The sequence below is a fragment of the Balaenoptera acutorostrata genome, chromosome 2 (genome assembly GCF_949987535.1).
Source record: "Balaenoptera acutorostrata chromosome 2, mBalAcu1.1, whole genome shotgun sequence".
Classification (NCBI taxonomy): Eukaryota; Metazoa; Chordata; class Mammalia; order Artiodactyla; family Balaenopteridae; genus Balaenoptera; species Balaenoptera acutorostrata.
The window spans coordinates 2,344,401-2,364,596 of NC_080065.1; the positions used below are offsets into that span (position 1 = coordinate 2,344,401).

The 20,196-nt window shown below is 49.8% G+C and overlaps 1 protein-coding gene across 1 annotated transcript in view; it reads left to right on the forward strand.

Annotated features, from left to right (window-relative positions):
* Window positions 1–19,451, forward strand: part of LOC103000418 (cilia- and flagella-associated protein 221-like) — a 78,248-nt gene extending 58,797 nt beyond the window's left edge. Inside the window, exons 15-23 of the mRNA XM_057539718.1 lie at window positions 2,515–2,620; window positions 3,760–3,893; window positions 5,545–5,625; window positions 6,391–6,498; window positions 6,585–6,719; window positions 11,283–11,441; window positions 12,791–12,882; window positions 19,073–19,165; window positions 19,376–19,451. Of these exons, the coding sequence (XP_057395701.1) occupies window positions 2,515–2,620; window positions 3,760–3,893; window positions 5,545–5,625; window positions 6,391–6,498; window positions 6,585–6,719; window positions 11,283–11,441; window positions 12,791–12,882; window positions 19,073–19,165; window positions 19,376–19,451 (984 nt within the window). The remainder of the gene's footprint in view (window positions 1–2,514; window positions 2,621–3,759; window positions 3,894–5,544; window positions 5,626–6,390; window positions 6,499–6,584; window positions 6,720–11,282; window positions 11,442–12,790; window positions 12,883–19,072; window positions 19,166–19,375) is intronic.
* Window positions 19,452–20,196: the final 745 nt, after the last annotated feature.

Here is a 20,196-nt window from a genome sequence, read left to right on the forward strand (position 1 = left end):
GTCTTTTTTCTTTTTTTAAAATAAATTCTTTCATTTTTATTTTAGATAATCATTTTACTCTTTTTTTCCACTAGTAAATGTGTTTGATTTATTGATGGATTGATGGGTTGATTTTTGGTCACGCCGTGCAGCATGTGGGATCTAGTTCCCCAACCAGGGATCAAACCTGTGCCCCCTGCAGTGGGAGCGCAGAGTCCTGACCACTGGACCGCCAGGGAAGTCTCTTGCCCTTCATTCTGGGTGCTACTTCTCTTTTTATGGTTTTTAAAAGTTTTTTATTCAAGTATAGCTGATTTACAATGTTGTGTGAATTTCTGGTGTACAGCAAAGTGATTCAGTTATACATATATATTCTTTTTTTATTCTTTTCCATATGGTTTATCACAGGGTATTGAATAGAGTTCCCTGTGCTCTGCAGTAGGACCTTGTTGTTTATCCGTCCTATATATAGTAGTTTGCGTCTGCTAAACCCAAACTCCCGATCCATCCCTCCCCCGCACCCCCTCCCCCTTGGAAACCACAAGTCTGTTCTCTATGTCTATCAGTCTGTTTCTGTTTTGTAGATAGGTTCCTTTGTGTCATATTTTAGATTCCACATATAAGTGATACCATGTGGTATTTGTCTTTCTCTGTCTGACTTGCTTCACTTAGTATGAGAATCTCTAGGTCCATCCATGTTGCTGCAGATGGCATTATTTCATTCTCTTTGATGGCTGAGTCATATTCCATCATATATATGGACCACATCTTCTTTATCCATTCCTCTGTTGGTGGACTTTTAAGTTGTTTCCATATCTTGGCTATTGTGAATATTGCTGCTATGAACATAGGGGTGCATGTATCTTTTCAAATCAGAGTTTTGTCCAGATGTATGCCCAGGAGTGGGAATGCTGCATCATATCGCAGCTCTATTTGTAGTTCTTTGAGGAACCTCTGTACTATTCTCCATAGTGGCTGCACCAACTTACATTCCCACCTTGGTGCTACTTCTCATGAGGTTTCCAATCTTGGACAAGTTCCATGACCTCTGTGCCTTCGTTTCCTCATCTGTCACCGAGGAGACCAGTAAGACCTATCTCAGGGCTGTCATGAAGGTCAGGTGAGCCAACACGTAGAAGACTCCAAGAGTTTACGTTACAGGTGATCTCTCAAGCAGTGCTTGCAGCCTAGGCTGACGCCTGTAAACCAGTGTCCCTGCCGGGGCTTTGTCTGGGTGGGCTGTGCGCGTGTGCAGGACAGAGGTGGCCACGCGACACTTGCTGCTCGTGGGACAGCCCCGGCCACGCTGGAGCCAGTCCTCCTGGGTCAGCACTGTGCGTCTGGCTCTGAGCGGAGGCTCCGTCTTTCCCGCGCGCTCCGCAGCGCATGCTGCCAGTTAGATGTGCCAACACGGCCCAGTCACGGCCCCGCCCAGTCACGGCCCCGCCCAGTCACGGCCCCGCCCTCTCTGCCTGGAGCACCGCAGCCAGAAGAGGCCTCCCAGAGCTTGGACGTGATCGGACGTCGCCCCTGGCACAACCTTCCAAAGGCCCCCGTTGCAATTGGAATAAAAGGCGCGATTTTTGTCGCGGCGACAAGGCCCTACTGGGTTTCGCTCCGCCCTTTAAGCGTGTCTCCTCTGTTCCTGCATCAGGATCTTTGCACCTGCCGCTTCCTCTGCTCTGCACTCTTTCCAAGGCCAGCGTCTCCTCATTGTTCAAGTCTCAGATCAAACCTCACCTCCCAGAAAGGCCTTCCTCACGTCGCCCCTGCGGGAGTGGCCAGACCCCCGCCCGGCCCCTCAGTCATGCCCCCGTGTGTTTAGTCTTCCTCATTTTCTTCACGGTGTTCAGCGTGTGCACTCGCTTGTCTCCTGCCGTCCCACGCCGCACACACGCACGTAGAGGACGTCAGCTCTGTGCGGGCTGGACCCTTGTCCGCTCCCCACTGTGTCCGCGGTACCTGAACAGGACTGTGTACGGAGCGGCCGCCTCATCGTATCGGAGAAGTGGCAGGTCCGTGGGCAGATATGCGAAGGAGTGGGAACCGTGAAAGGAGCGGCCCAGCTCTGGGCGCAGGGACCGCTCACCTCCAGCCGCGCCTGCTCTGGACGCAGAGCGTGGGGTGTGCAGCCAGCGCCGCCCAGACCACTGCCCGACGTCTGTGGAATTGTCCGCTTAGTTTGTCCTTCAGCTCTGAAAATAACATGGCAGCAGTGTCACGACTCAGATGGACCGAGAAGAAAGACCGTAGAACTAGCCACTCTTTCCCCTCTGGAAATACGAGAAAACGGGGGCTCATAAACTGGGAGGGTCAAGGCCCGACGACAGCCGGGTCTCTGTTTGCGTTCAGGCGGGTCCGCACTGCCCAGACCTCGATGCCCGTGGCCTTGTCCAGGGCGCTGTGACCCTCCCTGGGAATCCCACGTAGATCGGTGGCCTCAGCCCCTGGCTGTGGTTGAGGAAATTGAGCTAAACTGAATGCCAAAGTGAGCACCGATGAACACTGTGAAATCGTTCTTCTTTCTAATTCCAGGTCATGATTCATCGCCGCTTGCTGAGCACGCTGAGTGCGATCCGTAACATGCACAGAGACGCCGTCGTGAAAGGGTCCACGCACGGAAGACAGTCCATGGCACGAGGTAGAGCCGGCTGCGAACAGCTGTACTTCCATCCGCATGTGCCCTGAGCAGCAGGAAGTTCGCTGGGTACAAACACGTGGTTTCATAAATCACATATACTGGATGTAAAAAAAACTGTATTGAAGTCTAGTTGATTTACAGCATTGCATTAATTTCTACTGTACATCACAGTGATTCAGTCAGTTATACACATATATTCATATTCTTTTCCATGATGGTTTATCACAGGATATTGAATGTAGTTCCCTGTGCTATACAGTAGGGCCTTGTTGTTTATCCATCCTATATATACTAGTTTGCATCTGCTAACCCCAAACTCCCAATCCTTTCCTCCCCCATCCCCCACCCCTTGGCAACAGCAAGTCTGTTCTCTGTGTCTGTGAGTCTGTTTCTGTTTTGTAGATAAGTTCATTTGTGTCATATTTCAGATTCCACATATAAGTGATACCATATGATATTTGTCTTTTCTTTTTCTGACTTACTTCACTTAGTATGATCATCTCTAGGTCCATCCATGTTGCTACAAATTGCATTCTTTCATTCTTTTTTATGGCTGAGTAATATTCCATTGTATATATGTACCACATCTTCTTTATCCATTCTTCTGTCGATGGACATTTAGGTTGCTTCCATGTCTTGGCTATTGTGAATATTGCTGCTATGAACATAGGACATTTTATTACATTTTAATTATCCTTTTTCCTCCTATATTATTTTATCTCTGATGCTGACGTTTCTAATAAAGAAACTCTTAAAAAACATTGTAAAATTTACCTGTGAGTTACATATGGACACCTGTAAAATGTCTTTACATGCTTCTTTAATTTGATCTTTTTCTTTGCTGACAAGGGCAAAGAATATTCATCAGAGAGACTTTCACTACGAATTATAGTTTTTTGGAAATAAAAACAAATTTTTTTAAAAATTGGAGAAGGGGTTGAGGTAAAGAACAAAAGAGAAACTAAAAACGAGACTACACACGTACATACGTACGCACACACGTTCTTTCTGAAATGGCGTGTGCCGAGGACCCAGTAACTGGTGTGTGGCAAACGCACACACGCACACAACCAAAGACGGTGGTTTCGCACAAATACCTTACGATTCTCCCAAAGCGCTGTTTCGTTTTTCACCCGCAGACAAGAATTCCTCCAGACACCTTCGGGCGCGGGTCAGTCAGGACGATTACCGCAGCTGCTTCTCTGTGTCACCGCAGCAAGTGCTGCCCTTCGCCTTCCCGGCCTCCAGCGCCCCCCAGGGCTCCAGCGAGCTGGTGGGTGTGCCGGGCTGCGGTGGCCCAGGCGCCATCAGGGTCGCAGGCAGGTGCCGAGGGGAGCCCCGCCCTGCCTCTGCCCCTGCGCTGCCTCCTGAGGGGCTCCCAAGGCAGACCTGCGTCCAGGTTATTGTGGTGAACGGGAAACCGAGTGGCCCCCGCTGGCCCCTGCCTGGCCCCCGGGACGCCCGTGCTCAGGCCCTGCCCAGCCTGGAGGCCGCCGAGCCCTGCCACACGGCCGGGGAATGGGGCCTGAGGGCCGCGGCAGACGGAGGGCCAAGAGGGCCTGGCCTGGCCCTGAGAGGCAGGCCCAGCCCAGCCGAGCCCTCCGGGTGCGTGGGATCTGCGGGGGCCGGGGACGGGCGGCCACAGCCTCTAACAGGCCAACCTCGGACCCACAGGTCCATCCCTCTCTCCCTCTCAGTGGCAAGAAGTGTGACAGTTGGCCAAATGATGCATCATCATAATTCAGATCGTGGCTAGACCACGAGTCAGGCAGTTTCTTAAGCACTTCAGTTCTGGCAATTCATTTAACCTTCAACAAGTCTGCATGGTAGGTTTATCCTCTTACAGCTGAGAAGGAGCCTGGGACACAAGGTCACAGAGCCAGCGATGAAATGTTGCCCGAGTTCCCCAAGTTCACGTAGTTAGCAATAAAAAGTGTGTTTTAATCGATAGTGAAAGGGCACAAGCAAAACAGTTTTTTGGTTTCAAAGAATGAATTTGCCATTCGCATCCTGTAAAATGTGTTAAGCCTTGCAGGTTAATCTACTCAAGAATTACAGGACTGACTTTAGAAATTCCATGTGTTTTCCGCATTAGAAAATCAAATGACTTATAAGATGAGAGTATTTAGTTCCTAGGAAATGATAAATCTGAGCTTTTCAAGCACTAAGAATTATCTGATACTCAATTATTACTGGGTGGAAAGAGTGATGGGAATGGGAAAGAGGTTATCCCTGTGCTGTGGAGCCTGGCTTTTTTCTTTTTTTTTTCTAATAATTCAAAGCTTATCATTTCACTTGGTACTTGAGTTAGTGCTGCAGGAACTTCTGTGCTGCTCAGGGTTGATGAAAAACACAATGCTCAGCATTCCTGTCCATAGAGAATTCTGTAATTCATTCCGGAAATACTGTATTTCACCTATTCTAAGATCATGTTTTAAAATATACAGCACCTTTGAGATTGGGAAATGTCTTATAACTGGTGGCACGTTCGCACTGCATCGTATCAGTCTAACGACGGTGTCTCAGCTCGGTGAGACGTAGTATTTACTGAGGGCCTGTCACAGGTGGGGCGCTGTTGCAGGCTCTGGGTGATGCAGCAGATCTGCGTGCAGGACGTCTGTGAGGTGGTGCTTCGGGATTAGCATCCGTGGAAGGGAAGCAGCCGCAGTGGGCAGAGGAGAAGTTAGGCTGCATCCCTTGACAGAGGCCTCAGCTGCCGTCCTGAGAATCACACCCTAAGAGACAAGGGGGGCGGGGGCCCACGCTGCCTCCAAGCCACTCGCGGGAAGCAGCAGCTGTGGTCACGGGAAGGGTCACTTAGAGGGAGGGGCTCTTCCTGTAACGTGCAAAATGTAGAGAAATAGAAGCATAGCTGCTCTCCCTCCGTGATGATCACGTGTCACTTTTTTGAATTCACATTTTAGGCTCCTGATGGCCTTGGACCTGTTCCAATTAAACCTTCAGAAATTCAAATCAAGCAGACCTATTCCTTCTTCAATCTGCAGGTTAGACCTGCCATGTGGTTTTGTTCATTGGGTTTCTTATGAAGTGAACAGAATATTCTTGAATTGCGCTATTTTTATTAGTTTTGTTCTATGATGGATTGTACCGTGTAGCCTACTGTATTTCTCTGCTGTTATTTTATGTGACGGGCGAGGTGTAGCAGATTCTCTTTTCCTAATGTGGCTTATGGAAACCAGTATCTTTATTCTGTGGATATAACACATAGTATGCATATCTGAAGCTGTCTGAACTACATATGTTAGAAACTTGAAAAAAGACACAAGTGAACAAAAGTGGGTCAGCCTTTGTGTATGACCACTTCTGTTTTTGAAAATATGCATGCTTTATTTCTTTTTTCTTTTCTTTCTTTTCTTTTTTTTAATTGAAGTATAGTCGAATCCCAATATCTTGTTAGTTTCAGGCATACAGCACAGTGATTCAGTTATACACACACACGTATGTATATTCTTTTTCAGATCCTTTTCCCTTTTAGGTTATTACAAAATATTGAGTATAATTCCCCGTGCTGTCCAGTAGGTCCTTGTAAAATATGCATGTTTTAAACTGACAAACCAGTGTTCAGTGTATTGCAGAGTGAAGCCCTAAGACAGGGGCGAGGAACTGTGAACACCGCTGTGTGCTGGGACGCGGAACAGGGTCTGCGCTGACACAGCTGCTGGTTAAGCGCGGCGCTCGTTTTCCTTCTGCCCCCAGGCGACTGGGAAGTGCCTCCCGAGGGCTTCGAGCGCCTGCCTTCTCTCCCCCAGGTTCCTCAGCTGTACCAGATCAAGAGGTACCAGCCGGTCTCTGTGCAGATGTCCTCCACCAGCTACTGGCCTCAGAAGCTTGCCCGGGCCCTGAAGCCAGGAGCTGAGGTAACGGGTCCCCACCCTCGGGCACCGCCCCACCTTCCCGCCGCCCTGGCGCATGGACTAACGCACTGTCCTTGGTCCTGGCCCAGGACGAAGCCACCGCCGTCACAGCCCTGCCCAAGCAGGACTCGGCGCCCCAGCTCCCCGGCGAGACCTCCGTCCTGAGCATAAGACTCCCTGAGGCCTTGGCCCGGGCTCCGGAGTACGACCCGCTTTATATCTTTGTAAGTGACATCAGCAGAAGTCATTGTTCCCTGTCCCTTCATCCAGCAGTTACTTCATAAGAAAACAGAAACAAAGAGAAAACAATCTTATTTTTGGTTACGAAAGGGGAAAGGGGGGAGGGGTAAACTAGGGGTGTGGGATTAGCAGACACACACTACTGCACGTAAAAAAGATAAGCAGCAAGGACTGACTGTGTAGCACAGGGAAATGTACTCACGATCTTGTAATAACCTATAGGGGAAAAGAATCTGGAACAAAATATATATATATATGTAACTGAATCACTTTGCTGTACACCTGAAACTGACACAATATTGTACGTCAACTATACTTCAGTTTTTTTAAAAAAACATTGAGAAAAAGAAGACAGAAGCACTAATTGGGAATATTTTTCTCTCTTTGGAATTTCAAGGGTTAAACCACATCTCACCTTTGAAATTGCTGGCCAGCCTTTATCATTTGGAGACTATCAATGTTTTTGTCTTTTAACAACTCCAGCATTTATTTTTTTATGACAATAGCTTTATGATCTTTTCTAATTATCTATAATATGCACATGTGTATTTTTGTGTTTCTTTTAAGTATAGTTGCTGTGCAATATTATGTAAATTACAGGTGTACAGTACAGTGATTCACAATTTTTAAAGGTAGTATATATGTATATATATTTTAAGAAGAAAATACAACAGAAAAAAAGTAAAGTCACCCCAGCCCCGTCCCGCGGCGCTTAGTTGATTCTTTATCCCATCTTCGGGCACCGTGTCCCTGCCACACTGACGCCTGAGTCCCTGTCTTCTACCAAATTGAGTCCAGTCTCCCAACGATGTGGGGTCCAGCCAGTTCTTCCCCCTCCCCTGCGTGTGTCCTGCTGTCACCTGCCCTCGGGCATCCCCCTTCCCCCTTCTACTTCTAGGTACCCAAGCCCTAAGTGACTGAAGGCCAGACAGGAAATCTGAGGAGGTCCTATGTAAGAACGGAATCGTTGGTGAAATGCCACAGTAGTTGCCCTAGTTACAGTCTGTTTTGTAAGGACACGCGCACACACACGTACACACGCACACATGCAGAATGAGGAAGGTCCTCAGACACTACCTGAGAGAGTCTCCTCTGGGAGAATCTGCACGTGAGCCTCTGAATCTCTGACAGGGCAGAGATGCTGGTGGTCACGCCCAAGGGCAGAGCTGGGACAGACGCCTGCCCGTCTCCTGGCTGTCTGCCTCGGGGCTCCTCCTCTGAGCTCTGCTGCTCTCCCACAGGGAGCTGTGAGGCTTGTGTTTTGGCCACTGTGGGGCGTGCTCTGGTAGTCTCATTGGGGGCGGGGGGGGGGCTGTCCCTCAGAGACATAGCGTCAGGGCTGGGATGGCCTCACGGGACATCTAACTCAGTGATTTTCAGACTTCACTTAGCACCAGCACCCTTCCACCAGCTGAAATTTTACATAGAAGGGCAATATGTAAAAGGGGGTCCCGGCTGCTGGGCTGGCAGTGGGTAAGGGGCTTTCCTGAGGAGGGTATCCCTGCAAAACCCCGGGGTCCTCACAGTCTCCCCCAGACCCACCCTCTACCACCCCTCACCACTCTGCAAGTGAGAAAGCTGGTCTAGAGACCGGTTTTGCAGATGTAACATACATCAACATTTACCAAATTACATACTTTTCACATGGGCAGTTTATTGCATATCACTTATACATCAGTATGGATATAAAAGAAAGAATTCGGAAAGCCTAAGAAAAGAAACAAAAATAAAAGGCAAGCAATGCTGGTCGCAACGAGTAGAGCATTGCAGTGGAGCCTTGGGGTGACATCTGTGCACTGTCTGCAGGAGATGGGGTAGAGGGCTCTGGGGAGGAGACCCTGGGGCAGGGTGGCCTGCACGCACCGACGGTGCAGCTGAGGCCATGGAAACGCTGGAGGGTTTTATAGAGGCGCGTTACTAAAGCAAAACGCAAGGCCCTTATAAACTCCAGGGGGGAGAGTCAACTCTCAATCGATGTATGTTCCCAATAGGAAGCCAAACTGAAATCTGGCATGATTTTTAAGACTTGATGGAAAATTGAAAAATAGAATCCATCTGGCCTTGACACTAGAACTTCCCTCTGTCACGGACCCAGAGGTCGTGATAGTGAACCTTCACCAAAAAGCTATAATCCAGGCCTCTGCTTGGCCTGGCAGAGGGACATACTTGCACAGTTAAGACAAAATAAATGCTGTTTACTAGTTTCCAGCTTTCAGAGACAACTTACGAACGAAGCATACAGGTCTTGGCGTGGTTCCAGAATGCAGATGTTGACGATCTCAATAATACAGAAGTAAAACCGTGGAAGAGAGGAAGAAAGGAACGAGGAAGCATGGGCGTGGGAACGCCTTCATTTCACCTGAGGGGGAGTTGAAATACTCAGCCAAAGATGATGAAACAGGAAATAGGTGGAGCAGTGCATCATTGCAAGTCGCAGCAAAACTAACAATAACCGTGTGATTTTCAAAGTCCGGAAGGAGCCTTTGTGTACATGAGCAAGAGCCTTACCTCACCTGGCAATGCGTCAGCAGATGCCGTGAGGCCGGGAGCCCAGAGAGGGAAGAAGCGGCACGATGTTTAGGGTTAGTGACCATCCCAGGCACAAACCCAGACCCGAGCCTGGGGCAGGAGGCTCCCGCACGAGCCCCCTGGCTTTGCACCACGAATCCTTCCAGCCCGGGTGAGCCGCTCCCATGTGCACGCAGTGGCCTGAGGGAACTTAAAATTAAAGTAGTCACGGGCTGACCACTCAGACCTCCTGCTCTGGTAGCGATGGCCACCCTGGGGGAGGTGAGGTGTGACAACTATTAGAGACGGTGGCGTGGCCATTTCCAGAAAGATTTCATCCACTGCACTTGACCCAAGGCAGGTCCAGAGAGTTGCCCACACGGCGGGTGCCCCCCCACCCCCGTGCTGTGCACCTTTGCCCCCGTCCCCGGCCCCGTGAGACTGCCAGCCCCTCCCCCATCGGTGACTCCACCTCTTGGTCACACTGTGACCAGGCCCAGCTGGGGTCTCTGTCATCCTGCCCCGAATCCCTGAGGCATCCCTTCCCACGGGCTGTCCTGATTGTCCTTTGTCACCACAGGGGTGACTCCTGGTGACGGAGGTCAGCAGCCTCCAGATTCGGGTCCTCGCCCTATTTCTGGGGAAGTAATTGTGCCGAGAGCACCTGGGCGGCTCAGGCTGGGTGCTTGCCCTGTCTCCTGTCCTTTGCTCCTCCTTCCGGCACGTCCTCGCACGCTGGGGGATTTAAGGGGCCCTGCACGGCAGCAGGACGCGTCCCCCACTTGCCCACCCACACCCGCCTTCCTCTGCATCCTCAGCCTCCCCGGCTTTGTCTCGCCAGGCCCCACCTTTCCCCTTGTTCCCTCCCAGCCCCCCAGCCCCGACCTGGGTCAGGGTGGGGACCCAATGTCTGCCTTCACCTCTGTCCGTGTCCCCATCTCGTGTGGCACGGGAGGAGAGCTGCTGTGCACACACAGATACTCCACTCCTGACTCCCTCGGGGGTCATCGCCTCCCTGCCGGCCTGCTGCCTTTACATCCATGAGTTCGTGCAAGAGCTTCTCTGCGGCCCTGGCTGCAAATCAGCCTCCCTGCGTGACCGGAGCACAGGCGGCCCAGGGTTTGTGGCCGGGACGCCTTCATCACACCCACGATAGCCGGGCCCTCCTCTGGGTGCTGTCATGTCGCCTTCAAGTTGTTGGGGACACTTGTTTCTTGGCGGTGAGACTGGGTTCCTGTCAGTCGTGTGGAGTTCGGTGGGTTTTTTAAAAAATATTTTTTAAAATTATTCAAACAAAAAGAACAGAATCTCAACTTAGTGGTTCCTAAACATCTGCAATTAAACAACCCCAAGGGAGCTAAAAGCTATGTTGTTTGGGACGAGAGCCGGGTTTTTGTTGGACAGGCCCCAGAAGGAGCATTAAAAGGCTCCACATTTTCGTATATTTTGATATAACTGCTCTGTGCCTCCGTTAGTTCTGCTGGAAAATTAGTAAAAAACAGGAACTCCCTTAAAGCCAGATACTGCATCCAAATGGAGCCTTCCTGAATTAAAAACATCACCAAAACAGTGTTAAACGCTGATGTTTCCTGATATATCACATGCCACCCTCTCCTTTGTCTTCTCTTTAAAGTTACTTTTTAGAAGCTATTCTTTTGTTTCCAAAACCAGAAGCTCATTGCTTTTTAAAACCAGCTTCCTTATTTAATAAATCCCCCTAATTGATCAAATTTAGAAACAAATACTTTAAGCTGTTTAAGCTGCAATTTCATTTGTACTCGTTTCCATGGGAGCTCAGTGAATCCGCGTGGTAGGTAATGAAGCGCTTCAACCAGAAAAGTGACATTTGTGAATGGCCGTGACCACTGCCCATCTGAAGCCACCTCTGCTCTCCTGCTTCTCTTTCCCAGACGGGCTGACAGAGGTGGGGTCAGAGCGCGGGGCCGGGGGCGCCGAAGGGAGCCTTAGCTGACGCCTGTCCTGTGGTGGAGGAGGAAACCGGTCCACAAAAGAGACCCCGTGTTCCGTCTCTCCCGCAGAACCCCAGCCCAGGGTTATTTGCCGTGAAGCACCCGCTGACCTACGCGGAAACCTCGATCGATTACCATCTGTGCACCCACCCCAAGTACAAGTTCACCAAGGAGTCCCACTGCAGCTCCAGCGTCCCCCTCACCCAGAAGCAGTTTCTCCATCACACGGTAAAGCCATCCCGGCTCAGCGGCAGAGCTGGCCCCGGGCTGCGGGGACGGGCAGGGGACAAGGAGGGAGGGTCACCGCTGGGACCGAGGAATAGAGGCTTTGCCGCCACAGCTGCAGGACAAGGACGGTAAGCGTGGCGCTGTGCACCCTGTCATGCCCCAGCCCTGAAGGGGGGCAGGTGGGGACTCAGCGTCACCCCCGTCCGCCCGTACCCAGCTCCCGGCTTCACGGTGCCCCCTTTTCAACATTCTTACTCTCTTTTTCCCTTGAAGGTCATGCCTAATATTCATCTTATCCCCACTGCAACCGTGGAAAAACAGTCACGTGGCAGCCATAACCCCGTGGCCTGACCCCCCCCCCCCTTTGTTTGGTCCCCAACAAGGACAGAAAGGTCCTAATGGACAAGGTGGCGCTATGACAAACGCGCAGTGAGGAAGAGGCTCCCAAGAGCTCCTTCTTCCCCCGAATAACCAGCCTGACCTCAGCCTCCAGGCACCTCCCACTCGGGCTGGAACCCTAACTTAGGTCGCGTCTCAGCCCCGCCCCGCCAGCCCCGCCGCACCTCTGCCCGCATCACCTTCCTGCCTCCGGGTTCTGGGACTCAAGCGCCGATCCCTGGGGGCCGTGCTCCCTCCCTCTCCCCCAGCCCCGCATCCAGCCGCCCCTGGATCCTCCCTGGATCCCACCGGTCGGCCTCACACACCATGTGACCCCCTGTCCCGCACCCCAGGGCCCAGCAGCGCGCCGTCACCCTCCGGAGAAGCCTTCCTTCCACACAAATCCGATCCGGTCGTTTTCCGGTTTGGAAACCCTCCGTGGTCCCTGCTGCCCCTGGGAGCAGCTCCAGGCTCATTAGCTTGGCCCACGAGGCCCTTCACGGCCAGCCTGCCTCTCCAGCCTCATTTCCTGTCACCCCCGTCACCCGCCCTGCACTCGGTGCTCTCCTGACCGCACCCTCCTCGCATTTTCCACGCATTTGCACGCGCTAACCCCTGCCTGGAAAGCCCTCTGATGAACTGACCCGTCCTCTGAATGTTGCGTTAGCATCACATGCACAGTAGTCAGAACGGATGGAAAGGCCAGACCTGTCCTCCACCAGCAGGACCGTTGCTCCTGTGCCTCATAAGTCAGGGGCGGGAGCCTCTCCGTCCTCCCTGCCTTAATGCCTGTTGCAGCAGTTGCAGCAGTTGCTGGAGCAGTTGTCTTTTTTAGCCTCAGAAAAGTTCTACTAAACTTAATGAAATGATACATTTTAGAGCTCAACTTGGATTGAAAACTACTGAGTTTAATGAAGTGGAAGTCCTTCCTAAACTTTACACGTGGTCCCCCTGTGCCGGCTCTGTTACAGGATGTCATTCCTGGAGTGATGAGCTGGAAGAGGTTCCAGTGCCTGCTCCTCTCGACCCTGCCCGAAACCTCTCAGACGGAGATGGCGCAGAGGTGAGCCCAGCTCCCCGTCGCCTCGCAGAGGCGTGTGTGCCCCGCAGAGCGCAGAGGCTGCAACCCCAAAAGTTACCTGCCAGTAGTATGTCAGAGCATACTTGTAGTGCATCGTGAGGGAAGTCTGCTAGCCAGAGGAATATGATGGTGTGTAAAAAGTCATATCTTGACTTTATCTTAATTGAGATATACTTTATTTTTTTTAACTTTTACTGAAATATAGTTGATTTACAATGTTATGTTAATTTCGGATGTACAGCAAAGTGACTCAGTTCTATGTGTGTGTATATATATATGTATATATATACATATATTCTTTTTTACATTCTCTTCTGTTATAGGCTATTACAATGTACCGAATATAGTTCCCTGTGCTATGCAGTAGGTCCTTGTTGTTTACTTTATATAAATTAGTGGTGTGTATCTGTTGATCCCAAACTCCTGATTCATCCCCACCCACCTCCTCCACCCCCTGTCCCCACTGGTAACCACAAGTTTGCTTTCTATGTCTGTGAGTCTATTTCTGTCTTGTAAATAAGTTCATTAGTATCATTTTTTTAGATTCCACATATAAGTGATATCATATGACATTTGTCTTTTTCTTTCTGACTGACTTCACTTAGTATGACCGTCTCTAGGTCCATCCATGTTGCTGCAAATGGCACTATTTTGTTCTTTTTTATGGCTGAGTAATATGCCATTGTATCTATGTACCGCATCTTTTTTTTTTAACATCTTTATTGGAGTTTAACTGCTTTACAATGGTGTGTTAGTTTCTGCTTTATAACAAAGTGAATCAGTTATACATATACATATATCCCCACATCTCCTCCCTCTTGCGTCTCCCTCCCACCCTCCCTATCCCACCCCTCTAGGTGGTCACAAAGCACGGAGCTGATCTCCCTGTGCTATGCAGCTGCTTCCCACTAGCTATCTACTTTACATTTGGTAGTGTATATATGTCCACGCCACTCTCTCACTTTGTCCCAGCTTACCCTTCCCCCTCCCCGTGTCCTCAAGTCCATTCTCTACGTCTGCATCTTTATTCCTGTCCTGCCCCTAGGTTCTTCAGAATCATTTTTTTTTATTTTTAGATTCTATATATATGTGTTAGCATACAGTATTTGTTTTTCTCTTTCTGACTTACTTCACTCTGTATGACAGACTCTAGGTCCATCCACCTCACTACAAATAACTCAATTTCGTTTCTTCTTATGGCTGAGTAATATTCCATTGTGTATATATATACCATATCTTCTTTATCCATTCATCTGTCGATGGACACTTAGGTTGCTTCCACGTCGTGGCTATTGTAAATAGTGTTGCTATGAACATAGGGATACAAGAGTTTTACTCAGATACACGCCCAGGAGTGGGATTGCTGGATCATATGGTAGCTCTTGAGATTTACTTGAAAAAAGTCAACGTCACAGGTGGCTAGTTGGCCATACTTCAATAAAAGCAGACAACCAATCCATGTAATTCAGCCGAAATAGTCGTGGTCCATTTTTAACATTTCAGAGTTGCCAAGATTAGCCGTCCACACCCTCCATAGCCACTCCCAAAGCATCCATCTCTCTCCACGCCCCAGCCCCGTCCACCAGGCGGCCCCGCAGCTGTCAGCACGGAGACGGAGCAGGCAGATGAGAGTACTGTTAGACCAAAGAAGGAGGAAATTTAGAGCGAGCACATTTTTGCTAATTTGCTCATTTAACACCTCTTCAGAGCCCGAGGACCTCAAACAAGTAGACGGATGCCTTTTCTTTAAGACGCGGCCTGGTCAGTGACCTGCTCCTGAGCCCTGGAGTTTGCTTCTTTGGTCCACTGTCCTTATAAACGCAGTGAAATGAGTCGCTGGTGAGCAAACGTGACGAGTGTCCCAACACGATGATCATCAGCAGTGACCTTTTGTTCAAATCCTTCGATCCAGAGTGAGGCCCACCCCAAGGGGCAGAGCCCTGCCACGGCCCAGGAGTGGTCAGCTCTGCCGGAGCACTGCCACCAACCAGGGTCAGCAGGGACTTACACCCTCGACTGCCACCAGCGTGTCCCGGCTCCCCCACGTCACCAAAAGGCCCCGCGGCCTCCCGGAGCTGTGTGACCCTGGCCACGCTCTGCGGCCACTCTCTGGGCCCAGTCCTCTCGTGCAGAACACAAGCCGAGCGGACTTGCTGGGAAGACCCCGCTCAGCCGTGACATTTTCGTTTTAGCAGAGGTAGGAAGGCGCACCCCGAAGTGCACCGACCCCGTATGTACTACCCGTCACCTGCCCCTCCCCGGGTATTGGAGGTGGTCGTTGAAATCCAGTTTGTGACCCTGGAACACTTACCTTTACTTCTTCCCGCACTGTCAGCCAAAAAGCTCCTCCTGAATGAAGCAGAATCGAGGCTGGTCCACATGCTGTTCCCTTCGGGTTATTTCCTCAGCACTTCTCAGCTGCCCCCCTTTGCCTGGAGATTAACATGAGACCAAGATGTGGCCCATGGTAGGGGCTCGAAAATATAGTTCCTTTTCTGTGAGTTCATGTTACTGAACCAAACTTGGGTCCACTCGCCTGTGCACAGCAAAGCCAATCTACGGACACCGGCTTGTGGCGGAGGCAAGCACAGCCTTTGTTGCAGGTGCCAAGCAAAGAGTCAGGGACAGTTACAGCTCAGGAACCCCCAGCTCCCCGATGGCTTCCAGGGAAGCATTTTTAAAGGCCAGGTGATGGAGGGGTGTCGCAGGGTGTGTGATCAGCTCATGCACAATTCTCTGATTGGTTGGTGGTGAGGCTACAGGGTGGTGTCTCATCGTCAGTCCTCAGGTCTGGGGGCTACGTGCTCGTGGTCGTCAAGTAGTTAACGTCTTCCGTTTGACAGGGGTTTTGGCATCCGTAAGACAACTGAGGAATGTGCGTCAGACACTGTTATCTGGGTTCCCCTCAGACAGGAGCAAGGGCAGAGGACATGGGGAGGGGTCTGTACCTCCCCACCAGCCGGACAGAGACGGTCACACACCCTGCAGCCCTCACCCCAAAGTGTGCCTTTAAAAACGCCTGCCTGAAAACCACTGGGCAGTTCTGGGGTTTGGGGCACAAGCCACCTCGTCTCCTTGCTGGCCCTGAACCTTTCTCTGCTCCAGACTCTGACGTTTCGGGTTGCTTGGCCTTGCTCTGCGTCAGGCACACGAAATTGTGTTTGGTAACATTAGCATATTTCTAAAATCTGAAATCTCCAGAATCGAGGGCTGGATGGAACAGTGACCTTGTAGGGAGAAGGAACGCTTTGGTGTCTGAGAGACCTGCCTCGTAACCCGCTAGCCCTGTCACCCACTCTGTGTCCCTGGGCCACCGTTACCTATTACTGAAGCCCGTTGAGCAATCATTTCCTCGTCTGTGAAACGGGGACGGTGAAGGGGTCCTCACGGACCACATGAGTTGTAAGGACTCAAGTGGTGCATCTAGCACCATCCTTAGTAACCCTTCCCCCTTCTGCCCTCCCCCACCCACTAAACCTTGCGGTAACTCTGCTGCCACCATACGGCGATGACCCGCCACCACCTGGACACACGGCCTCGTTTTGCTGTGGGGTGAGGGCACTTCTGAATGGACCGCAGTCATCAGTAGACCAAACACAGCTGCATGTGGGTACCGTCCAGAGACTGAATACGCAAATCGAGCAACGGTGGGCAGTGGACACGCCGGGGTCCTCCAGCTGTCGGCAAGCACCGGTCTCAGGAATTAAGAAAAAAATCCTGTTTTTTTTCCCAAAGCAATGTTCTTGGAAAAATCTCCCGAGGCTGTTCTTTCAAAAGGCACTCAGAATGCAGTCACCTTGGGCTTGAACTAGCCATGAATTAAACAAGAAAACTCCCCAACTAGGTCTTGTTACCTCCAGCTTCTGTGCCCAAGTGCTCTGTTGGCCAATTTGTTTCAAAATAAACCATAACTGCACCACAGATTATAAAATCAAGAGAGGATTCTTTATTTCTTTATCATGGATTTCTATGATATAAGACCCTAGATAATGTTTTTATTTCTAAAAGAGTTACAGAATTATAATAGTATTCCTTTTTAAACTTCCTACACATCTGCTAATAATACTTCAACTTTGCAGTCATTTTTCTTGAATAGATTACCTATTTCTTAGTTGCTATTTCCCCTGTATTTCTGCCCCTGAGAGTTATTGTTAAACCACGCAGTATCCTTAGTTAATGTTTATTCACTCCAAGTCATTTTTGCATTTGTAATGATCAAAACAGCTCACTTGGGTGCTTTGCTCGTTAATAAATTCAGAGAGAATTTACTGAGTCTCTGTGACTTCCATGAAATCTGAGTAAGCAGCGACAAAGAAGTCATCTAATCCAGTGGTGCCCAGACTTTGGGGTTTTACAGACAACTGAAATTTCCAGAAGAATCTTAGGAACTGACTTAGAGTTGTTGGCGTTTTACTTTTCCAAGAAAGGCATGAAACAAAACAAAGCAAAACAAAACACCCAACCTCCGTCCACTGCCACCACCCTTTCAATTCCAGAGGAACATATTAACACATAGAAAAGTAAGCAAGACATGGTCTCAGAATTTTAAAATTAGGTAAGTTTGGTCTCATGAAAAACCCTTGGTTGTTGCCATTCTGTCTTCCAGACCACGCTGGCCCCTGGGGAGTGGTCCAGGCTTCCACCGTCTCCCACCCTCCTCTCGGCTACACGCGCTCTGAGGTCTCAGTGGGATTGTCCGTTAGAACCTGCATTCTCTGTCACCAAGTCAGTAAATAGGACTGATTTCTGGGTGGTGGAGGCCAGGTCCCTTTTCAGTGAGGAATGGTATTAGAGACCAAAATCTGGGTTCCTGGTGCACACATCGTTACTGGGGGTGGAGCGGGGAGGTCGTCTCTTGGCCTCCTCAGCAGACAAGCCAGAGTGTGTACGTGGGGAAATGCATACATATATATGCACACACATACACACGTATGTACACATTCATACAAAAGTACACGACCACCTACATCTACACACATATGCACACGTCCATGTGCACGTAAGCACACATATACACACCTACACCCATTTCAGGCATCATGAACCCACGCCGGTGCTTGTAATCCAAGTCCACATTCATGGTGTTGCTGCTTGCTTCTCCCCGTTCCGTAGTTGTCTGTCTCTTCTTTCCCCGTGAGAACCCCGGTCTCCTAACACACTCACCCCCTCAGCTTTATAGAACGTCAAAAATAGTTTCAGAATGGCTTCACCTATAACCACTTTAATAGACAAGCATTTTTGCTTATTCAACAAGGAGAAGAAGCTTATCTCCACGACGTATCTGCACACACCAAGGAGGCTTCAGTTAACCTCCTGGTTTTCCATTCCTGCCGCCTGCCTTACCCTCCGCCTGCAGCCTTTCTAGAGCCTGCGAGGAGGTCAGTTTCCTGCCGTGGGTCACTCTTCACTCTCTTCTATGAGACAACACTCCTCTCAGCTTCTAGAAACTTATTCCAGAAAATTATTTTAAAAGTTTATCCATTTGTGACTCTTTTCCTATTCTCTTTGCTGTTGTGGGTTCAGTTTTTATTCCTCTAATATCATTTGAGAGGCATGTTAAGAAGGAGTTGAGACCAAAAAAAGGGGAAAATTTTTTAAAAGGTGAGTGTTTGCTCCACCAACTTGAAACAGAAGTCTGCCGCCGACTTTAAAAACAACAAAATGTTTTTTCTCCCCATCTCAATTCTTTTAATGTCCTCAACACCCAGTAATTTGTATATGAAGCTGTAAAATCATGATACCAAACAGTATATAAGGGGGTGGGGAGGGGGCTGAAACTGAATAAACAGCTAAGGAAGAGTATAAACATGGGAAAAAATATTAAGAACAAAAAGCGAACTAACTGCCCCACGCCAGCCCGACCCCCAGGAAATAGTGTAAGTTTAGACACCACAAGTTTGACAGTTCTGTTTCTAAACTCTGGGAAATGTCTTTTTTAAAACTGAAGTATAGTTGATTTACAGTAACACTGGGAAGTGTCTTCTTTGGCCCCATTCTCTTGGGTTTGACTGGTACCTATCGCAGCCCCGCCTTTACCTCTAGGGAGACGTGAGTGGGTTTGCAGGAACGAAGGAGGGCAGAACGGTAGCGTAAAACAGCAGTGGTGGAAAGAAAAGTGCTTTAGGAAATTGTGTAAAGACCCCGAGACTAGTAATGTGTGATTTTTCCACAGCTGTGATTCCTTCAATTTAGCCATGCTTCCTATAGACGTCCCTGCCGTTCTTGACGCCTTACCAGAAGAAGACAGAATGGAGACCATCGAACGGTACTCTTTTACTTTTGGTCTCTTGTGTTGTCTATTTTCCAGAAATAGTCCCGGTGCTATGAGAGATTTCCAAGGAGCACACAGTGCCCGACCTTGCACCCCAGCCGAGACACGGCTAACACCCAGCCATGCCCCCAACTAGATAGGATGCTGGATCCGTGGTGGAGAACAGTCTAAGGTCTCACGCTGGCTGGTCTTACCGTGCTGCAGGCGCTCAGGGGAGGGGCGAGCGCAGGGGGTGCTGAGTGGGCTTCCAAGGCTGCAGAGTCGCGTGGACTTGGGTTAGTGCTCGAAGGCTGGGTGGGATTTGGAGGGACATAAAGAAATATAGCGCCCCCAGGTAAATAAAAAATTTTAAAAAGAAAAAAACAAAAACAAAGGAAATTTTAAAAGAAAGAGCGAAAACAAACAAAAAGAAAAAAGAAAAAAATAAAAAGAACTATCAGCCCAAAACCAGGCTGCTTAAGGTGTGTGGTGTGTGACCTTCCCCAGCTGTCTCCATATCACAGGTACGTGACAACGCCCAGCTCTCTTCCATTTACAGGTGGGTGACAGCACCCAGCTCTCTCCCCATCCAAGGTGAGTGAGAGCCCCCCTCTCTCTCGCCATTACAGGTGAGTGACAGCCCCCAGCTCTCTCCCCATCACAGGTATATGATAGGCCCCAGCTTTCTCCACATCACAGGTATGTGACAGCCCCCAGCTGTCTCCCCATTATAGGTATGTGACAGCCCCCAGCTATCTCCACATCACAGTTATGTGACAATCCCAAGCTCTCGCCCCATCACAGGTGTGTGACATTCCCCAATTGTCTCCATATCACAGGTGTGTGACAACGCCCAGCTCTCTGCATGACATGTGTGTGACAGCCCCCAGGTCTCTCCCCATGACAGGGGAGTGACAGCACCCAGCGGTCTCCGCTTCACAGGTGCCCGACAGCCCCCAACTCTCTCCCCATCACAGGTATGTGACAGCCCCCAGCTTTTTCCGCATCACAGATGCCTGACAGCCCTCAACTCTCTACCCTTCACA